The sequence below is a fragment of the Populus euphratica genome, unplaced genomic scaffold, assembly GCF_000495115.2.
Source record: "Populus euphratica unplaced genomic scaffold, PopEup_1.0 scaffold202.1, whole genome shotgun sequence".
In the NCBI taxonomy this organism is placed as follows: domain Eukaryota; kingdom Viridiplantae; phylum Streptophyta; class Magnoliopsida; order Malpighiales; family Salicaceae; genus Populus; species Populus euphratica.
The window spans coordinates 230,062-249,140 of NW_011499975.1; the positions used below are offsets into that span (position 1 = coordinate 230,062).

The 19,079-nt window shown below is 32.3% G+C and overlaps 3 protein-coding genes across 5 annotated transcripts; 1 reads left to right on the forward strand and 2 right to left on the reverse strand.

Annotated features, from left to right (window-relative positions):
* The first annotated feature begins 1,471 nt into the window (after nucleotides 1–1,471).
* LOC105139479 (UPF0496 protein 1-like) lies at nucleotides 1,472–3,269 on the forward strand. The gene has a single exon (XM_011045923.1). The coding sequence runs from the start codon at nucleotides 1,654–1,656 to the stop codon at nucleotides 2,821–2,823; it is 1,170 nt and encodes a 389-aa protein (XP_011044225.1). The 5' UTR covers nucleotides 1,472–1,653; the 3' UTR covers nucleotides 2,824–3,269.
* A 3,355-nt stretch (nucleotides 3,270–6,624) lies between these two features.
* Nucleotides 6,625–8,725, reverse strand: LOC105139480 (probable ATP-dependent RNA helicase DDX10). Of its 3 annotated transcripts, none has more exons than XM_011045924.1 (2): nucleotides 8,310–8,725; nucleotides 6,625–8,226 (listed from the first exon to the last, which is right to left on the reverse strand). In XM_011045924.1, the coding sequence occupies exons 1-2, from the start codon at nucleotides 8,455–8,457 to the stop codon at nucleotides 6,755–6,757; spliced, it is 1,620 nt and encodes a 539-aa protein (XP_011044226.1). In that variant the 5' UTR covers nucleotides 8,458–8,725; the 3' UTR covers nucleotides 6,625–6,754. The 3 variants fall into 3 exon arrangements, with proteins under 3 accessions (XP_011044226.1, XP_011044227.1, XP_011044228.1); XM_011045925.1 differs by having other exon boundaries at nucleotides 6,626–8,220; XM_011045926.1 differs by having other exon boundaries at nucleotides 6,626–8,237; nucleotides 8,310–8,398.
* Nucleotides 8,726–12,380: 3,655 nt separating this feature from the next.
* On the reverse strand, nucleotides 12,381–14,579 carry LOC105139481 (early nodulin-20-like). The gene is made up of 4 exons (XM_011045928.1): nucleotides 14,138–14,579; nucleotides 13,895–14,010; nucleotides 13,246–13,638; nucleotides 12,381–12,675 (listed from the first exon to the last, which is right to left on the reverse strand). Exons 1-4 carry the CDS (start codon nucleotides 14,301–14,303, stop codon nucleotides 12,607–12,609), a joined length of 744 nt encoding a protein of 247 aa, XP_011044230.1. The 5' UTR covers nucleotides 14,304–14,579; the 3' UTR covers nucleotides 12,381–12,606.
* Nucleotides 14,580–19,079: the final 4,500 nt, after the last annotated feature.

Here is a 19,079-nt window from a genome sequence, read left to right on the forward strand (position 1 = left end):
ACATCCATCCATCCCATATATATATATATATGTGTGTGTGTGTGTGTGTGTTAATTCTAGGCCGGTCCAGCCTATATCATGTCCCTTTATTTTTTTCATTTTTTATGTTAATTCACTGGCATACCATATGATAGGTAAATGGATCTATTAAGCTTAAAACTATTTAAAATCAGTTTTCAACGAATAAGAAACTTGCTTATAACGGATTAACGATAGGGTTTTTTTTTTTTTTAATAAGAAATAAAAGCCAATTGACATGCTTTTACAGGCAGGGGTAATCTCGTCCTATAAGTTCAGAAATACACGTCAGTCACTCTCTTCTAGATGCAGTCGTAGACCAAGCCCTCTCTCTAGCTCTCCACTCTTACGCGCCAACGAAGACCCAGCTGTATCTTCCACGTGTACGCTCCCCCCTTTCTGAAGGGAAAAAAGACAAAAAAAATAATTAAATTAAAAAGATATATTAAAAAATTAAACAATAAAAAAATATAATTAAACTCATTAATTTTTTTTTTTAAACTAACAGATTAGATTTTGATTTTATAAATTTAAAATTAAAAAAATAAATCAAATCAAGCTTAAATCGAGCAAAATCAAAAAAATATCAAGCCAAACTATATTAAAATTAAAAAAATTAGTTAAATTAAAAAAATAAAATAAAATTAATTTGAAATATTTTTTATTTTAAAAAATTAAATCAGTTTAGATTTGTTTTAAAAAATAATTTTAATTTAATTATTCTTTTTATAAAAACTGAATTGAAAAAAAAAAAATTAACGTGACAGACATCACCCTTCATCTCCTCCTTTCCAAGGCTAGGTTTGTTCCGCTGCTAGCCACGTGTTTTTTTATTTTTTTAATTTAAAAATATTTTTTTATGTTTTTGTATGTATTATATTAAAAATAAATTTAAAAATATAAAAAAATATTTTTTAAATATATTTTTAAATAAAAATACTTTATAAAATAACCACTTTAATAATATAAATTAGTATCTAAATCACAACTGCATAACATATAAAATCTTTCATATAATAAGTTAAAACGATTCAGTTCAAGGTATTCAAATGATTTTTGAAGCTGTGATTAAAACTGTAAAATAAAATAAGAAGATGTTTAAAAATATGATTTTTAAAATATTTTTGTTTGAAAATATATTAAAATAATATTTTTTAAAAATTTATTTATAACATCAGCATATAAAAAAATTAATTTAAACTAAGGAATTTAAAATATTTAAAAAACATAATTGAATGGAGACCAAAATCCATTACAAAGAAAGCAAAAACACTTGCAAAGGTAACCAACTAGCCAAAGGCGTGTCCTCTGCGTGTGTTGTTCATGCAAGAATCTCCAAACTTTACCAGCGACTTGTTAAAAAAGGAAAGAATATTATAAAAAAGTGAAACATAAAATCCTCAATTTGAGAGAGAACGTTAATTTTTATTTAAGAAAACCATGTCGTTTAATTAGACCTTTCTAATTCCAGCTAACATGAAACGCGGTCCATTTCTCTCCCTATATATGATACCCCCTCGCTCCTAGGGTTTCTCTCACAGTCACAGCCATCAAACCTCGCAGACCCTCTTCTTCTTCCTCTGTCTCTCTGAAATCACTCTCCACTTCTCGTCTTTAATCAATTTTGATGTGATAATGCCTGCCACCGACTATAAAAGCTCGTCGGCATCACTTAGACATTCTATCTTAAGTCTCCGACGCGACCAGGTCCATTCTATGGACTCTCCTCAAACTACATCAACTCTCGAGCTCGAACTCGATGCCTTTCAGAAACAAGTTACCGACCGATTTCTTGATTTATCATCGGTCGGACCCGATCGTTTGCTTTCTTTAGCTTGGATCCGGAAACTTCTCGATTCTTTCCTCTGTTGTCAGGAGGAGTTTCGAGTGATTTTGTTCAATAACAAGTCGTTGGTCAATAGACCGCCGCTGGACCGCTTAGTTCAGGAGTTTTTTGAACGGACTGTCAAGGCTTTGGATGTTTGTAACGCGATTCGTGATGGAATTGAGCAGATCAGAGAGTGGAAGAAGCTTTTGGAGATTGTTTTGTGTGCTTTGGATGATCAAAGATTGTTCGGTGAAGGTCAGTTTCGTCGTGCTAAAAAAGCTTTGATTGATTTGTCAATTTCTATGTTGGACGAGAAGGATTCGACTGCATCTACTTTGGCTCAAAGAAATCGGTCTTTTGGAAGACAGCAAGCTTCGTCCAGAGATCAGCATCATAGGAATCTTGGGCATTTTAGATCGTTGTCGTGGAGCGTGTCGCGGTCGTGGTCTGCAGCCAGGCAGCTGCAGGCAATTGGGAATAATTTGGTCGTGCCACGAGGAAATGAAGTTGTGGCCACTAATGGAATTGCGGTGGCTGTTTATTCTATGAACACGATTTTGCTTTTTGTAATGTGGGCACTTGTGGCTGCGATTCCGTGCCAGGACAGAGGATTGCAAGTGCATTTTTCCATTCCTAGGCAGTTCCCGTGGGCTCAATCGGTCCTGTCGTTGCACGAGAGGATCTTGGAGGAGTCGCGGAAAAGGGATAGGAGGAATGCTTGTGGGTTGTTGAGAGAGCTTTACCAGATGGATAAGTGTACGAGGGTTATGAGCGAATTGACGGATTGGATTCAGTTTCCATTAACAGAGGAAAAAGAAGGAGAGGTGAGGCAAAAAGTGATGGAATTGGCAAATGTTTGTGAGGTCTTGAAGGAGGGATTGGATCCCTTGGAAAGACAAGTGAGAGAGGTGTTTCACAGGATTGTTCGCAGCCGGACTGAAGGGCTTGATTCTTTGGGAAGGCCTAATCACGAGTAATATTTTGAGTGACGGGCCATTTGTGATCTGGCAGGTGAAGGTATGGAGAATGATTCCGAGGCATGGTTTGAAAATAAATGGGTAAGGAAAGGGAAATTTTCTTGTATTTATGGGGCAATATATATGCTGTGTAAAGAAATGTAGGATATGGAAACTGGGGCAAATATTTGCAGTACTTGGTTGCTGCTGATCTAGAGCTTTTCTGCTATTGTATAATCGAATTTTTCTCAGTAGAAAATGCATCTTGCTGTTGTAGCTGATTTTCTGTTCTTGATTTTGATTTGCTTTTTGTTGAAGGTATACATATACTCTTGTATGTATTGCAAAAGGGGAGACTTGAGTGCTTAAAGTTATGATCTTTGGTCATTACAAGCTAACAATAATTGTATTTATCTCGTTGTGATCTCCTTGGAGAAGTTATATATAGCTAGATGTTGATATAAAAAGAAACAGCATTTGTACTTGTTAATGTGACGAGATTTTCTGTTTTCATATCTAAGTTCTGTTGAGCCTGCAGGTAGTCTTTTTTATCCACTCCCTCTCTTGCACACACTTGTTGATCTCTTGACATTGTAATATGGGCAATTGCCTTCACAAGATATCTTGCCTGCTCCTCTTCCAACCTTCTATCAAGGATTCAACCGGGGAATGTTGCATCTATTGATGACCTGGTTGAACATTCATAAAAAATGCCAGCATTTGCCCATATCTCAACTTACAGTTATTGTCTCCGTGGGATGACGACAGGGATAGATCTTGTTTATACTCCATTTTCTGTATCTTCATTTTTTTCATAACTCTATTAATTTCATTATTTTGTTTTTGAGCAAATAAAGACTAAAGAATTCCATTTCGAAGTTTTCTTTTTTACTTGATTAATTTCTGACCACCAATAAGTTACCGCAGGATATTGGAGTTTCTGCTTTCATTGTCACAGAGGTGGGTCTTACATGTAATAGGTCAAAGCTTCTAGCGTTCTATATTAGTTCAGAGGTTCATTTGACTTTGATTTGCTGCCATATGAACTTCTTCTGAGGCTTATTTTTATATTGTTCTTCTCGCAGTTTGCAAAATAGTTAAATATCTTAGCATGATATCTTAGAACAACTAATTGGTGGCATCCGCTGTTGTAGTTGACTTGGATTCAGTCTGATCTCGAGCCCTTGAAACTTCTAGCATTTTGACCCCATAAACATTTTGCATCTAGAATAGAATCTCAGCAATTTGTTTGTCTAGAATAAAAGGCATTTTAAGACTTTCTAGAGCTCTGTTTTTTCTTCTGATGAAGACACAATATGCCTTTGATGTCCTCTGAATTTTATTCTGCCAGGAACAATTTCGCACCAGCCAAGTTCCCAACATATTTTGAAGACCACAATATGCTCGTGGGGGGAATTTATACTAGCCTGTTTCACAATTAACTTTTTTCTTTTCACCGTTCTAGAAAAACATAAATGTTACCTTCTTGATCTTCTCCATATGAACAACCAATAAGAGGGTAGCATGGCACTTGATAAGACTTTGTAATGAGTTTCTATTTTAAAAAAAAATTAATTTAAATATTCGAGTTAATGTGTGAATAACTTAATTAATTATATAATTTTAAAATTGATAATATGTAAACTTTCAAGTTTTGAGAGGAGTTAAACTCATAATTACTAAAAAATAAATCTAAAATTTAATTAATTTAATTATATCAAATTAATAAATATCTAGTTTTATTTAGGATAGGAATGGATATTCAATTATACATGAAGTAGATTTTATGTGCAGAACCCTGTGTCCTGAACTGGTAAGAATTCCACTTTAGGTGCAGTACAGCAAATGCAATCAAATGCCTTGTTTCGTACCTGTAATCTATGAACCACCCCTCCCATGTTATAACCACCAGCAAGCGATGCTTTGCTTCATTGTTAAGAGTTTCTGACCTTTTGGGCTACGAAAGCTTCCATTGCACATCTCTCATTTTTTTCACTTCCCCACCTCTTATCCCTTCTTGTCTTCTGACGGGGTCCATGCTCGCTCTTTGGTTTACGTCCTATTCTATCCTTTCCTTTGCAAGAAAAATTGTTCTTTCCAGTGGTTATAGCTCCATGTTCAAGGAGGAATACACTTCATCGAATTTATACAAATAGAAGATGCCATTTATACTTGTTCTTCTCTTTTACTCCCAGTCCATATCTCCCTGATAAACTAGGGCAATAGTGTATTTCTTTTCTTTTTCTTTCCCCTCATGGATACTAGACCAGACCATGGGCTCAAGTTCCGGTGACCCTCTTGCGGCTTCATACATCGTTAAGAACTGAATTTCAAGCCACAAGTACCTTAGGTCTTAAGCCTATCAGGTGTTAGCTTGTGGTTTGTCGGCAAAATAATTGATCTACCCAATATTCTGATTAGTTTATGTATAAATTGTGGAGACTTTGAGCGTGATTGTCTCAGAAAGGACCACTGAAAAGCATTAAATTGATGCTTTTCAGTGGTTGAAACACCTGAGACAAACGAGTCCTCGGCATACAATCGGTAACAGTTGATAAAACATATCAATCACGGCCTAATTTTGAGTACTGTTGAGGACACTGCTTGCTCTCTGTGTTTACTTGATACAACCATGTACGTTTGATCGCCATTTCTTGTCTGCTACCGTTAAAAGTTCGCCTCGCCGAAAATAATACATTTCTGAAGCATTAAATCCTGTTATTCCTCTCCAATAACTTACTTATCAATGTTTGTTAAAGGAAATTTCTTTAGCAACCCATCACTACCCTCTCATTTATTTATGCAGCACGGGCATGGTTGGTGAAACATGACATCCTGAAGAGAGCAGATTAGACATTTACATACCAACTAGAGAAAATATGCCGGCACGATACTGGTCCCTGTAACAGCATGAAAGAGTGTCGTTCTATTTTATTCAACTAATAATGGCCCTTCTTTAAATCTTATGCAGGTTATACTGAACTTTGAGCAAGGCATCTTGTGATGCACAACGTGTCCGGGCTCTGCATGGGCCTAATGAAAAAACATAGCCACCACACATGATATTGCTAGCGCATGGTGTGTATTGTTTCTGTGGAGTCGCTTGTCTCTCCCAATTAACCAGGAGAGTTCAGTTGATTTTCCTCCATTAATTTCATTTCTCTGGCTGATATGATCTGTAGGTAACATAATTGCTCTTTATTTGGTCATTTATTACCATCTTTTAGCTCCGTGATAAATGGAAGTGAACTTCTATTAACGATATGCTGCAATGAATACAGTATTAATGGACTCTTAAAAATTCCCCAACAACTGCTGAATGGAAAGCAGGAAGTCAGGAAATAAAAACTTGAACCCTCAAAAACACTGCTGAATGTGTAAAAGGATTGTCAAACTGGTAGCAAATTACCTTTATTTTCCAGCTGATATAACTGAATATTTAGTTCATTCTTGGTCGATGGCTGAAATTAAGAATCTCTTGAAGCTATCTTGTTAGGAATGCATGCTTATCAATAGCACAGAAACAACCATTGTTCTTCGCAACCGAGAATATTTGTGCAGTGGTTGGTCCTAGATGTTCTGGTCCTAGCAAAATAGCACACCTTCATTTCATTGCAGTATCGGTATCTTTGAATCAGATTTACTTCATCCGGGAAACAAGATATGTGGTCTTTGGGATTTAAGTCAATAATTAGGCAAGTGTCAACTTGAATGCTTAGTGCTAGTTAAAAATTCTTACGTATTGTAGCAATTAGACACCATACCCGAGTTTTCTAGCTGTAATTCTGAAATAATAAGAACAGTATCGTGCACGAATATGATGTGCTCCAATGGCATGTTAATTCGCATGCCAAACTTCAATCTGTTCTATGGAAGATATTATTTTGATGCACTCCATTTTATTGCTGTCAACAATAACAAAGCTAATAAAGCCCACTCGGTTACATACAATTCACCTTTTCTTAGCTCTAATCCATCTAATGACAAGCACTATGATAGAGACAAGAATGGCCGACCCTGCAACAACAAGAGGAGGATATAACTTGGTTCCTCTTGAAACAGAATTCGTTCTATTTGTTGCTCCTTCACCTAGATCCTTCACCTCAACCAATTCATGCTCTTCTACAACATCATCAGTTGTCGCTTCGTTGACTTCCTGGGCTTCATCATTTCTTGATTTATCTGCCAGTTTTTTTTCTTGATCAGGTCCAGGTATCGTTGGTTCTTGAACATTCGTTTCTGTTCCCAGCTTTACTGATTCTTGTGATATTTCAGCGCTGACTGGGTGATTTTCTTCTGCAGCATGTTCTTGATTAGCTTGAGATGATGGTTGGTTTGACGCTTCTGGTTGTTTAGTCACTTGATCCTTGAAAGCTTGTAGCGATTCATCGCGCTCTGGATGTTTTGGTAATGTTTCTTCATCCGCGCTCTTGGCCTCTGGAGTTTCCTGTTTCTTCATCTGCTCTTTCAAACCAAGAAGCTCCTTGCTTTCCGTTTCTTCAGCTAGAGTGGGCTCTTTTGGCTCTTGGTGCTCAATCTCTTTCTCTGGCTTAACCTGCTTAGAGTCCTTGATTGTTGTTTCCTGATATATAGCTGTGGTAGCAGTAGCAGGAGGCTCTGACTTTTCAAGAGTGGCTTCTTCTAATTCGCTCTGATCTTTAGGTTCAGGTTTCCTTTGTAACGTTGTATCTCCAACTCTTTCAGGCTCTCTGTCACCTGCATCAACCTTCTGTTCCTCAAACTTTTCACTTTCTTCCTTGCTTTTAATATTTGGATCTGCAGATTTTTCCTCTATTATCTCTTTGCTATTGTCTCTTTCACCGGACATTTGATCAGCTACCTCTTCTACTTCCTTGAATTGCCCTTGATCAATTGCCTGCTCCTTGACCTGAGCATTTTCTTCATCTGTTCTAATCTTGGGCTCTATGCTTTCTTCCTTAGCTGCTTCATTATCTTTTTCTTTCCTTGAAAGCTCAAGAGCTACTGCTCTTGTTGTTTCAGCCTCCCTTGTATTCATCTCCTTTTGCACAACTTGGTCAATTTCTTCCACCTTCTTCTTCTCGGGCTCTCTACTTTCTCCTTCAGGAGCCTTATCCTCTGTGATTTGTGTAGCTTCACCTCTCCCTTTATCAACCTCCTCTTCCTTCACTTCCTCCACCCCAACACCACGAATTCCCTTCACCAATTTCGGCAGAGTAATCGTCAAAGTCAAATCTTGGTCGCTGAATTTTGCCTTGATTTTATCCAAAATGACACCATGAGGGATTCGAAAAGCCTTGCTGAATGCCCTTAACTCAACCTCTTTCTTGTGCATAATCCACCCTATCAACTCCAGCTCCTGAACTGGCTTCTTCCCACTGATTGTGATCTGATTACCATCTTCACTAATCTTGATGTCAATATTCTCCTTTCTAAAACCTGCACCTTGTCAAATTCTAATCACAATATCCATCATGATCACAACAGCAATAAGAGCAACAAGATTCGGAAGTGCTAACATTGATTACCTGTGAGATATGCAATAAGGGTGAACATGGTCTCGGTTTCTGTAGACAAGAAGAGAGGACCAGCATGGTCTTTAGCAACCCGAAGGCCGGTGAAGGAGGTGATATCATCTCTAGTATGGGTGATCTTGAGTCCCAGTTCTAACTCCATGGCTCTTTTAGATTATTTTTCTCTCCAAAAAAGACAAATTGAGATGGAATTAATAGCCAATGATGAAACATGCAATGCATTTCAACGAAGCAACAGAAGAAATGAATGGTGGCTTTGAGGCGTGTACCTAAGAAAGGCACATATTCATTGCTTCCTAAAATTGAATTTCCATAATCTGTTATAAACAGTTAAAAGCCGGTCGCTTTTCATGTGTGTTTCCACCTTGGCGGGAAGCTAACGGCTCTTTTTTATACCATGGAGTGGAACTGATATATGACTTGGCTAAGGGTTAAAACCCTGTGAACGACGTTGCAAACAAACAAAAGAATGGGATCACTTTTGATTTGCATAAACATGTAGTGATCACCATAAACTTGTTTCTCTTTTCACTTTCGAAGTAGTGTTATTGCAGTAGCAGTGATTATTTTTTAAAATATTTTTTATTTAGTAATATATTAAAATATTATTTTTATTTAAAAATTTATTTTTAATATCAACATATTAAAATAAAAAACACTAAAAAAATTAATTGAAAATAAAAAAATAAAGATTTTTTAGAATTGACTGCAGAAACAAACACTACCACATAAATCCATCAACTGGCCTGAAATTGAACGAATATTGCATATTATTAAAGGTTATTATTGATTTTATCTGCGTTATTTTTTTTTCTATTAATTTGTATTTGAGCAAAAAAAAACTGCATATATTTTTATTTCTGGGATCTTTTGTTAGGAAATTTGACGGTGACCTCCATTAATTGAGAAGAAGTATCCATATCAACTGAGGGCAGTGCTGATCCATATGAAGTGGTGTTGAAGCTAAGAGAATTGGAGAAAAATGTTATAATCGATAAAAATATTTTATAACTACTAAAAGATTAATAAATACAAGTAAAAATACTGATAAAAATAATTTTTATTGATAAATTGTTAATATCTAAACACTTACAAAATAATCCATCGGTAATATACAAAAATATTATCAAATTTGTAATTACTTACTTCCTCAAACTTATTTTACTTTGCTAGCTTAATGGTTAGGTAATATTTTTAAGTCAGTTTCATAGGCATACTAAACTATCCTGTATGATCTAATTAAAGATAAATACATTCATTATATAGTCAAAAAATAAAATAAAATAAGTGAATATGCTTATATAAGACCCAAGTTTATTTTACAATGTTCTAAAATTAATTTTAATATTGAATCATAGTGATTTCCCCCTTTTTCTTTCCACTTTCCTAGCTCATATGAAAGAAAAATTTGCCATAATCTATGTTAAAATTATCCTTAAAACAAATTAAGGTTAATTTCAATTTTTTGTACAGAAGAAACACTTAGGCAGTGTTTAGAAACATTGTTGTCTTCCCCCCCAGATGAAGTGGGGAAAAAAGCTAAGAGCTAGTTTCAAGAAATCACAAAAAGTAGAATGTGGAGCCCATCACTCTCATCAGGATTGATTTTAAACCGTTGATTGTTCATGGATCAGTTAAATCATCTAAACATTATATTTTCCTTTTTGACTAGGGCCCTGTTAATTTTTTGTTGTGACTTTTATGGACTCAATTGGATTACTGCACTTTACTATAGAAACTATTTTGAATTTTAAAACTAAAACTTAAAACTATTTGTTTAGTTTTTGAAAAATAAAAAACCATAAAACAATAATGGCACCAAACACCACCTTCACAAACACACATAAATTGGTGGAGATCTTTCAAGTGTCACAGTAAGGGATGCAGGAAGTCTAATGTCATTTAGAGCATAATTTATAAAATCAAAGAGTTTAGGATTCAATTAATAATAAATAAAATATAAAAGGTTAAATTTACATTTTTAAATTAGGATTTGAATTATAATAAATAGGGTTCTTGTGAGCCATGTCTCATTGCTACACTAGTACCAGGTGATGGAATAAATAAAATAAAAATTAATTTTTTTAAAAAATAAACTCAAGGGTGTTCCGGGCAAAACCATACTGGTCTCTTGAGTGCCTATAATTAGGCAACTAGGCCAACAAGTAACTTATCTGGCAATCAAATAGACTGACCTGACCTTGTGATTAACTCATTTTTCTTTTTCTCTTCTATTTTTTTTCTTTATTTTTCTTCAATTCTTTTCAGGAACTCCTAGCTCACAAACCTAAATTTCATAACAAACCATGAAAAACCTAATATTTTTTTTGTGTAAAGTGTTTTTTATGATTTTATCAGTAACATTATTTATAAAAAAATTAAATAAAAAATCAGTTCATTTCCTTTATCTTTCCCCAGTAACTCTTTTTATTGTCAATGAGAATCCTACATGGTGAAGAGTGACTAGCATCTCCACCATAATAACTCCATCTCTTCCTAGTCTTCAACATCTCTCTCATTAGATGCACTCATTAGATGTAGATATCACATAATATCATTGTAGCTATGCAATTGTATTTTCAATCTTTTTTGATATCACAACTAACTCCCGTACATGTATCAATATCAAGTACACAAAAATAAATTTAGTTTTTTAAAAAGATAAGACAGGATGGTGCTCAAGCAAATAACATTGGTATTCCTACACTTTTAAAAGGAGCTACACACCATTTTCATACAAGACAATCTGAACGATTTAGTTTTCATTGATCTCTATGGAGCCTTTTTTTCTTTGTTGTCATTGATGAAATTTATTTTTATAATAATAATATTAATTGAATTAATAAAAGAATTTTAAGGGATTATGATCCAATGATTTTTTCTACACCATAGCTCTTCACATAAAGATTTTATGTGTTTATTTAATTTTTATATTTAATTCTTGGTTAAACTTATTTTTTATTGCACAAAAAAAATTCCTGTGAATTTGATTATATTGGTGTAGCATTCGATCTTATCATGAAATACAATTTTTTAAAAATATATATAAATTATTCTCTTGAATGGAAAAAAAAAAGAAAAAGAAAAGATCAGAACCATCAAGAAATTCTAGCTGCCAGCGGTTGCACTGTGCGTCCTCTTTTGAGGAGAGAAATGAGAGAAGTGGTTGAAACCACCTTTTTCGTGGGGTCCACCATAGTTTTGAAATCTGAAACGACTTTTTTCGTGGGGTCCACCATAGTTTTAACTTCTTCTTTTTTACTCTCTCTCAGACTTTTCTTTGATGAGTCAATGCTACCGTGCTTTTATCAAAGGAAAATCTAAGGCTCCGGTGTATACGGAACCAATCAAAATGTATTTATTATTTTGATGTGTATATTTTTTTAATTATTTTTTATTTAAAAATATATAAAAATAATTATTTTTATATTTTTAACATTAGTATTTTAAAATTATAAAAATACTAAAAATATTAAATTGATATTTTTTTAAGTAAAGTATTAAAAAAAAACTATCATACTTCTAAATAAAAATATTTTATGATACTTGAAATTAACTAGTGATATCTTATTAATTATTTATTAAGTTTATTTAAAAGAAAATACAAGTAAAAAAGAAAATTTTTAAATTGAGTTATTCTTATCAATTTTTTATAAATAATATATGTTATTTTATCTCTTCTTTTTGCATCGGTAGTTTTGTTTAAGATGAATCTATAAAGTAATTAATAAGATGTGAATTATCATTTAAAATTGCTTCTTTTGAGATGTGGCCTCTCTATTGAGTTATTCTAAAAAAATAGCCTATCTATTCAAGACAAAATAAAAAGGGAAGAAAGGAAACAGCTTTGAGAAGATAAAAAAATAAAAAAAATTAAGGATTAAATTCAAAAAATATAAAATTTTACACAATTTAACCACGGTAAAATATAAGAAAATAAATAGTAAAAAACACACAATGAAAATCCCACGTAGGGTGTAAGATAATTATGATGGGAAGTCATCATAATATATATATATATTAGAAAGAAAGAAAACCCTAACCCCAGGAGGCTGGTGGTGTGTCGGAGCTTCAAATTCCGTTAAAATATACAAAGTGAGGAAAGAAAAAGGAGTGGCAATCGATTGCATGTCAAAAAGCAAAAGCGGAAGAGAGCCGATGATTCCAAGGTAGGGTCATAACAACACATAATCATCGTTAGACTCTTTTTAACTATGCATAAATTATATACTACTCACAACCCATGTTTTTTTACACAACTCGCATCGGATTGCTTTGTCCCTCCTCTGTTTTACAGCAACGGCAGCAGAAAAGCAGCGCAAATTACAGGCCCGTGAAATCCAAGTAACCCCACTGCCACCTGCATTTCCACCCGCAACCAAAAAGAACACCCCCATCAAGAACAGTCCACCATGATATGCAACACACCCACTATTCTTTTTACTTTTTAAAAATAAAATAAAATTGAGACACTTTACTGCTTTAGTATTTACTGATACTAGTACATTAATTATTGTGATAAAAGTTAAGAATTGGTTTGACTTTATCTTTTTTTAAATAAAAACAAAAGATTTGTCTTAAAAAAAAAAATTGTTACCCCAATCCTATCTTTATGAAGGATTGAATAAAAAATGTAAAAAACAAAAGGTTCTTGATTCAAATCAACAAAGAACAATAGAGATTTATGTAAATAAATGTTGTTGGAAATTTATTTAATTAACATGATTTAAATAAATTATGGTTGAATAAAAAAATAATCCTTTGACTTTTTTACTAAAAGAATCCTTGATTTTCAAGATTTAATTCTTGATTTATAATAACTAATCAATTTTTTTCTGTTTTGCCTATTTTTATTGTGATAAACTAAATCTAGTCTAATAAAATACAAAATATATTTTACAACAGATATAAAAGGAGAAAAGGAATATACCGGTTGATGATGGCCGGAGGTGGGCAATGGCCTAATAGTCGCAGAATCAATTTCACCAGTAGGCAAAGGAACAGCAGGATTGCTCTTAATAAAAGGGATGCCACTACCGCCACTTTTATCTGGCATTGATGTTGGCACTGTTTCCATTGGAGAGCCTGCAGCACTACCGCTAGGTGCAGGAGCAGGGGAAGAGGAAGGCCACGCAGGAGGAGATGCCGTAATGTCGCCTGGAATTGGTGCTGGAACTGGAGTTGATGCCATTGGAGGGAGCTGTACTGGTGGCGGTGGTGATGGAGAGACTTTTATGGAGACTTTTTGTGAATCTTGGTTGCAGGATTTTAGAGAGCCGTTGTTGAATGTGAAGTAGAAGAAACCAGGGCGTGATGGGTGCCACTTTAGTTATTTGCATATTGAACATGAAAAATTGTTAGCACATTTTATAGTCTGAGCTAGGATGGGAAAAATAAAAGGGGGAAAGATCTTAACTTTCTGAGCTAGTTCTTGGCATTGTGAAAAGAAATTGGTAATTGTTGTCATCAGGAACAAAGAATTCTGAGACATTTCTTATAGCAGCCTAATATGCATTTATAAAAACATGGGATTTTGTACATTATTGCAATTCGAATTGAGAGAGAGGGAGAAGAGATACCGTGTAAGAGGTGGAATTGGGCTTGGTGAGAAGCGTAGCTTGAGTGAAGTTGCAGAGGCTGAAGGCTCTTTGGTTCTGGAAAATGTACAACTTGTAGCTATACTTGTGTTTGAAAACTGAGAGAAGCCAAAAAACATAAGAAACACAACGTAATGATATCAATTTGCAGCACCAGAACCGGGGAGAAAAAAAAACAACAAAGTAAGAAAGAAATTAAAAAATGGTGGGTTTTCGAGTGCTCACTGATGGAGTCTCCTATATAAACATTAGGATCTTTCCACTCCGAAAAACCGTCTACGAGCATTGTTGTGGAGTCAGAAGGTTGCGAGAGTAGGGAGAGAACAGATAGCAGAAACAGAAGCATGGAAAAAATCTTCATTAGCTGTGGCGTCTGAGAGGCAATGATCATCAGAGGACTTAAATTACTACAGGGGGTTTTAATTTAAGCCTTGGGTGCTTGAAGCTTTGTTTCTGGCTCGCTGAAGCTCTTTGGCCACCCTGCGGCTCATCAAACAGCAAGAGAAAGATCTAAGGAAAAAATATGCGTCTTGGAGGAAGTGGGAAGGGAGAGACAGGTAAAATGACAGGTGTGTTTGGCTTTTGACGTGGGGATTGAATGGATGACAGACATGGATGTTGAAGATTGTGGCGTTTTTTATTATTTTATACAGTGAAAGGTGGAATGATTTTGTTTGTGGAAAAACTTTCCCCAAATTTCTGTTAAAAAAAAAGAAGCAAAGGGAATAATATTTGGGTGCTCTGGTTGAAAATGATGGAGATTATTATTCTAGAATGATTAGCCTGTGATTATAACACTCTGCAGTCAATAGCTAGAAAGCCTACAATCACTTCTCAAAGCAATATTACGGCACTTGAGGGCGTGTACTATCGTTATTGGTGAGGAATTACTTGTCTTAGTATTCGGGTTCGATTTTGTTTTTTACTTGACTGTCACCTGCAATACTTTATTTATTTATTGGGTTTGTAAGATATTAAATAAATTTAAAGATTAATTATGGTATAATTATAATACGTTGACTCGTACATCCTAAATTATTAAAAAAATAAAATAAAATATTACGGTACCATAATATATATATATATATATATATATATATAATTCTTTTAATGTATTAAATTAAAAATAAAATTTTAAAAATAAAAAATATTATTTTAATATATTTTTAAATAATATTTTTAAAACAATAATTATTATCACAAAAACAAAATATTTTTTAAAATAATTATTATCACAAAAAAAAATACATTGTATTTTTTTTATATGGGGAGGTGAGGAATCTGATTCGCTTTCTTTTATAAAATCTCTCAACTTTGTTGATTTTAATCTTTAACTTGTATAATCTGATGATACTCGTAATTCGTGAAGAAAATATCCTATTTCATAAGCCGACAGGGAGGATGCTTGTCAGTAAGCAAGTTAGACGTGGCTCTAACATTAATATTTAAGTTTGATATAATTATTGCACATTAATTTAAGTTATTCTTAATCTTTGAATTAAAAAAATGTAAATATGTTTGTTATAAATAACTCTTATATTTAATATAAAAATTCCTAAAACATTGAATTTAGATTTATTTTAATCAAAAATCAATTTTTTTAAGTTCTAATTCATTAATATCAACTTATATTATCTATTTTTATCCAACTATTGGTTTTTGATCATTTTTGTTAGAACTTATATATAAGAAATAATTTAAATAATTCAGATTTATTTTCAAAAAATTATGATTGCGATTGTCTTTAGCACTCTAATCATACCTTCTTTAGATAGCGAAAACAGAGTCTCTTGCGTGGAGCGAGAGAACCTTGCGTGCTTGATTCCTAAATACAAAGTACTTCAACTAATTAAAACCTGATTTAGTCCATCAAGTCAATTTGAGATTTGGCTAATCTAAAGCTTAAGTAGGTTAAAAATTTAATTGATTTGATTGATTAGTTAAAAATTTAATTGTAATTTATTAATTATTTTTATCAAAATAATATTATTTTAATTTATAAAATAAAATTAATCTGGTTAAAATCTATAACCTAAATCTTGAACTGAATTAACCACCAAACTAAATTTAAAAATACTTATTAAAAGAGAAGGAGAGAGAGAGCAGCATTCTATCCACTCTTTTATCCTAAAAAATAAAAATAAAAATAAATTTATTTAAAACTATTTTTAAAATATAAAAACAAATATATTATAGTTAATTCAAAGTGTTAGCTATTCGTTCCTAAAGATTTTTTCTTGATCATGTACCAATTCCTCTCTAATTTTTTCATCCATAGCAATTTCAAAACTTCTTTCCTTTTTTAAAGTGTCCCGACCACCTTATTATATTCAAAAGTTTTAGGTAATGGGAATGCATTCTAATCCACGTTTTTATAAATTTTATAAATTATTTTAAAAAAATAATAATTTTTTATTGTTATAATATGTTGATATTAAAAATAATTTTTAAAAAATAAAAAATATTATTTTAATGTATTTCCAAGCGAAGCACATTTTAAATTATAATTGCTACCAAAACCCCAAACAGGTACTAAGAAGTAATGCCTCATTACACAATATTAAGAAAAAAAATTATTTATTTGCTAGATATTAGTTTTTTTTTAAATGAATTCCTAAAAAGTGAATTATTTTTTTATATATGGTAATGTCATAAAAATAAGTTAAAAAAGAATTTTCAGTATTAACTATGTTATAGAAAATGAATTGAAAAATAACTTTTAAATATTTTAATTTTTTTCAAGTGTATTAAAAGAATAAAGATGAAATCTTATAGATAAAAAAGTTGGAGGATGAAATTAAAAAAAATAATAATATAATTTTATAAATTATTTCAAATAAAATAAATAACAATTAAAATAATAAAAACCAAATTTGACAGATAATTTTTTTAAAAAAAAATAATGAAATTTAAAAAAATTATTTCATAAATTATTTCAAATAAAAATAAAAAATAATAAAAATAAAAAAAGAAAAGAAAATAACAATAAAAAAATTAAATTCAAAATTGATATAAAAATTAAATCAAAGTAAATTCTAAGAAGTAAAATCAAAGAAAAAAATTCAAAACAAAAAATATAACAATCAAAAGATTAAAGATTAAATTTGATATAATCAATAAATAACAGGGTATTTATTAATTTTATACAACTTCTAAAAAATATTTTTTGCTCAAAATAAAAAAATATATTTTTATAAAAACCAAATAAATGTTTTTTTTACTGCAAATATTTTTTATTGATTAATTTTTTTAATAATAAATAAATATAAGAAAATTTTAAAAATAATATGTAAAAAATCACTTTTTAAAAAAAAAACAATAACCTAAACTCTATCAACATAAGAAAATTTAAAAAATAATATCTAAAAAATCACTTTAAAAAAAAAAACATTTTTAAATCAAGTAATAATTTTTAAAAATAATAATTATGAAGGGTTGCTTAGCCACTTTGTCACTTATCGAATCATTGGGTCTCTCGGAATTAGACATAAAAATTACTATTTGGATCACTTTTATTATTTTTTCTAGGTTTTTTCATATTTATTGCTTTAATTCAGAATTTGTTTCAATATCATTTATACTTTCAGTTTTTTAGTAGAGATAAAAATTTTGATCTATTTAAAGGTTTTGTAAAATTCCTTAGTAACCATATACTTATTTTTTAGAGAATAAAGCAGTGAGTTTATGGTTAACTTTTGTAACCTTTTTCGCTCAACAAGTCTCTTGTGTGTTCTGTGTTGTTTTTATCCTTATAGCTTCCGCTTGCATTCAAAGTCGTGCTGTTGTAGTGCAAACTTCATAAAATTCAAGAAGCTTATCACACACACACACGGGTGTGTGTGAGAGAAACAAATCTATAAAGGTTATGTTACATGTACATATGTGAAACATTTCATGCATATGTCACACCAATTGTTCTTCTCACTTATATTTAGCTTTTGCCTTTAGCTTCCTTTTAATCTTAAACATCATGCTTATAACAATTCCCCTTCCATATAAGATTCTAATCCCCAATATTTAGTGTAAAAGTCAAGAAATTGGTTGTTAAGTTTTTCCAAACATTTCCATGTTGTGTCTTTCTTAAACAATTAGACTATTAAATAAAATCTCATGGTTATATCTTGATTGTAATATTTTACATCCGCGGCGGATGAGGGTTTAATTGTGTTACCTATTTAGTTAAAAATAAGATAAATCTTCTTAAATATTTAGATTTTGAACCTGTTTTTGTCAAACACCACTCCAAATTATGATATCAATTATAAAATCTTAAATTTTATAAGTTACAACAATAACTTTGTCGTGCCTCGAAAAAAATTGAATTTCAAAGACAGCGGCAATGACATGGCCGCAATCCACGTAGCAACCCAACGAAATGTGATGTTTCCTAAATAAATTTTCAACTGTCTTGGGGGCTGCTAATTTTTTAATTAAATAAATAAATCACAGATCTTGCGTCCAAAACTCATTGATGTAAAACGAAACAGCTAAAAGTAAGTCATCATATCCCCTAAAAATTGGAGTAATTCATCATTGGTAAGATCCAACACTGCCCTAACACCTTGGATTTATGCCTCCTTTCCTTTCCAGCATCGTTTAGTAATATTTTATCCATTTAACATCCAAAATCCAAGGTTGCCGAAAGCCATGACTGGACCTTGGATTTCTAAAATGAACGAGCTCTACGTTTTCTCCCTCAGAGAAAACAAAACTTCCTAGAATGCCGTATCAAGGACCTGCATCATTATGGTCAGAGCTCCAAGACGTGGATTTTAAACATGACTGCAAGTATTTTGCGGCAAAATAAAATCAAAACAAGTTCTGCTACAAATAGACACCACCACCGGTCCACCACTCTATATTCTGCCGAGTTGCCAGCACATCGAAACAGTATACCAGTCCAGCACTTCTTACCCCCTATACCACAATTGGGGGCAACTCTCATTACTTGCCAGCACATAGAAACAGTATACCAGTCCAGCACTTCTTACCCCCTATACCACAATTGGGGGCAACAAAGCACTGCATTGCGTAGCAACACCTCCTAACTACATAAATAACGAAAACCTTTTACCATCTATCTAGACGGGATCGTTGCCCCCTAATTCACTTTTATGCAATTTACTTTATGATTCAGGTTGCAATTCTTTTTTCCCCTCCCCCCCCC

Bases quoted from the DNA above. Each gene is read 5' to 3' on its own strand.
- LOC105139479 (XM_011045923.1), top strand. From the start codon at position 1,654: ATGCCTGCCACCGACTATAAAAGCTCGTCGGCATCACTTAGACATTCT.
- LOC105139481 (XM_011045928.1), bottom strand. From the start codon at position 14,303: ATGATCATTGCCTCTCAGACGCCACAGCTAATGAAGATTTTTTCCATG. The intron at 14,011-14,137 runs GTGAGCACTCGA...GGCTTCTCTCAG, and splicing joins TTATATAGGAGACTCCATCA to TTTTCAAACACAAGTATAGC. The intron at 13,639-13,894 runs GTATCTCTTCTC...AAATAACTAAAG, and splicing joins CCAATTCCACCTCTTACACG to TGGCACCCATCACGCCCTGG.
- LOC105139480 (XM_011045924.1), bottom strand. From the start codon at position 8,457: ATGGAGTTAGAACTGGGACTCAAGATCACCCATACTAGAGATGATATC. The intron at 8,227-8,309 runs GTAATCAATGTT...GAATTTGACAAG, and splicing joins CCTTATTGCATATCTCACAG to GTGCAGGTTTTAGAAAGGAG.